General features: G+C 27.3%; 1 protein-coding gene across 2 annotated transcripts; it reads right to left on the reverse strand.

Moving 5' to 3' along the window:
* LOC114934374 (uncharacterized) lies at positions 1-1694 on the reverse strand. 2 transcript variants are annotated; one of them, XM_029307060.2, is made up of 6 exons: positions 1509-1694; positions 1163-1255; positions 874-1080; positions 560-766; positions 247-429; positions 1-139 (listed from the first exon to the last, which is right to left on the reverse strand). In XM_029307060.2, exons 1-6 carry the CDS (start codon positions 1642-1644, stop codon positions 45-47), a joined length of 921 nt encoding a protein of 306 aa, XP_029162893.2. In that variant the 5' UTR covers positions 1645-1694; the 3' UTR covers positions 1-44. The 2 variants fall into 2 exon arrangements, with proteins under 2 accessions (XP_029162893.2, XP_029162892.2); XM_029307059.2 differs by having other exon boundaries at positions 247-453.
* Between the last annotated feature and the right edge of the window lie 1027 nt (positions 1695-2721).

The following is a 2721-nucleotide window of genomic DNA, read 5'->3' on the forward strand; positions in this document are numbered from 1 at the left end:
ATCCCTTTCATCCATAGACATTATCATGTCAGATGCACCAATATTTAATGAAACATCATATTTTTAGTAATAGACTCTTTGTTTAGTATCACAGACTCATTGCCTTTGTTTTTATTTATAAGACTTATCGAATTAATATCTGCAAGAGAAGAAATACATGATTATGTGACATACATGCGATAAAATAAGCATTACAAACATCATCCATATGAGCTAAACCAAATAATTGAGAACGTGCACATTTACCAGTATTTGATGTAGCATCGGTCATCTCCTCATTAGAATCTTTATTTGGTACAGATTCATTATTTTTATCCCTTTCATCCATAGACATTATCATGTCAGATGCACCATTATTTAATGAAACATCAATATTTTTAGTAATAGACTTCTTGTTTAGTATCACAGACTCATTGTCTTTGTTTTTATCTATAAGACTTATTGAATTAATATCTGCGAGAAAGAAATACATGATTATGTGACATACATGCGATAAAATAAGTATTACAAACATCATCCATATGAGCTAAACCAAATAATTGAGAACGTGCACATTTACCAGTATTTGATGTAGCATCGGTCATCTCCTCATTAGAATCTTTATTTGGTACAGATTCATTATTTTTATCCCTTTCATCCATAGACATTATCATGTCAGATGCACCAATATTTAATGAAACATCAATATTTTTAGTAATAGACTCCTTGTTTAGTATCACAGACTCATTGTCTTTGTTTTTATCTATAAGACTTATCGAATTAATATCTGCGAGAGAAGAAATACATGATTATGTGACATACATGCGATAAAATAAGTATTACAAACATCATACATATGAGCTAAACCAAATAATTGGAAATGTGTACATTTACCAGTATTTGATGTAACATCAGTCAACTTCTTATTACAATCTCTGTTTGACACATCTTCATTATATTTATGGTTTTCATCCATAGACATTATCATGTGAGATTCTCCGATATTTAATGAAATATCAATGTTTTTGGTAATACACTCCTTGTTTAGTATCACAGACTCATTGCCTTTGTTTTTATCTATTAGACTTATCGAATTAATATCTGTGAGAGAAGAGATACATGATTATCACATACATATGATAGAATAAGTATTGCAAGTATTATCGATATGAGTTATACTTACCACTAAATTTTGGGAAATCAGTTCTTTTGCGTAATATATGTGGTTTATTTGTTATAATATTTTTTTTAATATCTTGCAATATATATTTATTATCTGTAATGTTAAAGAAATATTTGTTAATAAAATAAGAAATTGAGAATACATTAAAATGTGTTCCCAATTACTTATTTTATTTGTAGATGTATTTTTACATCTATATTTTCATTATATCGTGAATAATCGCATCATTACTGTTTACTATTCAATCTTGGATTTATGTATATATTGTTAATGTAATATAAATGTTAATTACATACAATAATAATAAAAATATAAAATATAGATATGAAATGTATTCTTAACTCACCATTTTTCACTAAAATGATTGCTGGGTAGCTTCGTTTATCACTATATGTAGCTTTTGTAACATTTTTTTTAATCGTAATTTGGTTAGATGTGCACACATGATAAATATCATCATAGAACTTTACTAACGTATACATATTTAAATTTATTGTATGTATAATATATTATTTTTATTGTATGTAATTAACATTTATATTACATTATACCAATATACATATACGTAAAATTAATTAATGAAAGGCTCGTATAATTTAACAAAATTAAACAAATCATATATAGTAGGCCAACTGAACGAGCAAATAAATAAGGTGTAAAAATTTTTATTAATAGTTAAATAATTAAATTAACATTCCGTTACAGAATCGATATAAATTGTAAACGTTTCGACTGCACTACAGTCTTTATCAATACATAAAAGTTAAATATTAAAATACAAAGTTAAATGTTAAAAATACAAAGTTAGTTAAATATTAAAATATAAAATTGAAACGATTCTTCGCTGTTGACCAATAGATATGCAAGGCGATTGGTCTGAGATGCCAAGTTATGCGACATTTGAGCATGCTACGGATATAATACGCGAATTAAATCAATGTCAGAGAAAATTAAAAAATCTTTCAACTTACATTATCGTTTTAACAAGTCCTTTTCCCCGATATTTCAAGTGTGTGTTGCGAAGTCTGAATACCAAATGTCAAAATAGAGAGCGTGATGTATTTATTTATTACCAATGTTTTTTCTAAATTATGATTCAGCAAATTTTTTAAGTATGTCAAAATAACTACTGTCTAACAATTCGGTGTCTGTATTTAAATTAATTCCGTTTTTCTGTTCTTTAATGTGGATCATTTCAGATATTAGTCTTTTATGGTAGTTCTTTTCGTGATCCATAATTTTAATATTGTCCCAGTCAAATGTATGTTGTTCGTTTAGAATGTGTTCTGTGACAACCGAATGTCTAGCAGAGTCTAATTTAATATTATTTTTATGTTCTTTAAGTCTCGTTCCTAACTGTCTTTTTGTCTGTCCGACATATGTGGCGTCACAATCGTTGCAATTCAATTTATAAATAACATTAGAATTCGTGGGGCAATTATTTTTGTCCTTTTGAACTTTTATGAAGTCATTCAATTTTTTAATGCAACGATATCCTACCACTACGTCAGGTCTTCTTATTGCTGAAGCAACTTTCTCAGATATTGATTCTATATATG

Source organism: Nylanderia fulva, unplaced genomic scaffold, assembly GCF_048542155.1.
Source record: "Nylanderia fulva isolate GAGA-0341 unplaced genomic scaffold, ASM4854215v1 Scaffold316, whole genome shotgun sequence".
Lineage (NCBI taxonomy): Eukaryota > Metazoa > Arthropoda > Insecta > Hymenoptera > Formicidae > Nylanderia > Nylanderia fulva.

Coding starts and splice junctions, on each gene's coding strand:
- LOC114934374 (XM_029307059.2), bottom strand. CDS start 1,644: ATGTATACGTTAGTAAAGTTCTATGATGATATTTATCATGTGTGCACA. Junction 1,081..1,162: donor TGATTTCCCAAAATTTAGTG/GTAAGTATAACT, acceptor CTTCTCTCACAG/ATATTAATTCGATAAGTCTA. Junction 140..246: donor CGATGCTACATCAAATACTG/GTAAATGTGCAC, acceptor CTTCTCTTGCAG/ATATTAATTCGATAAGTCTT.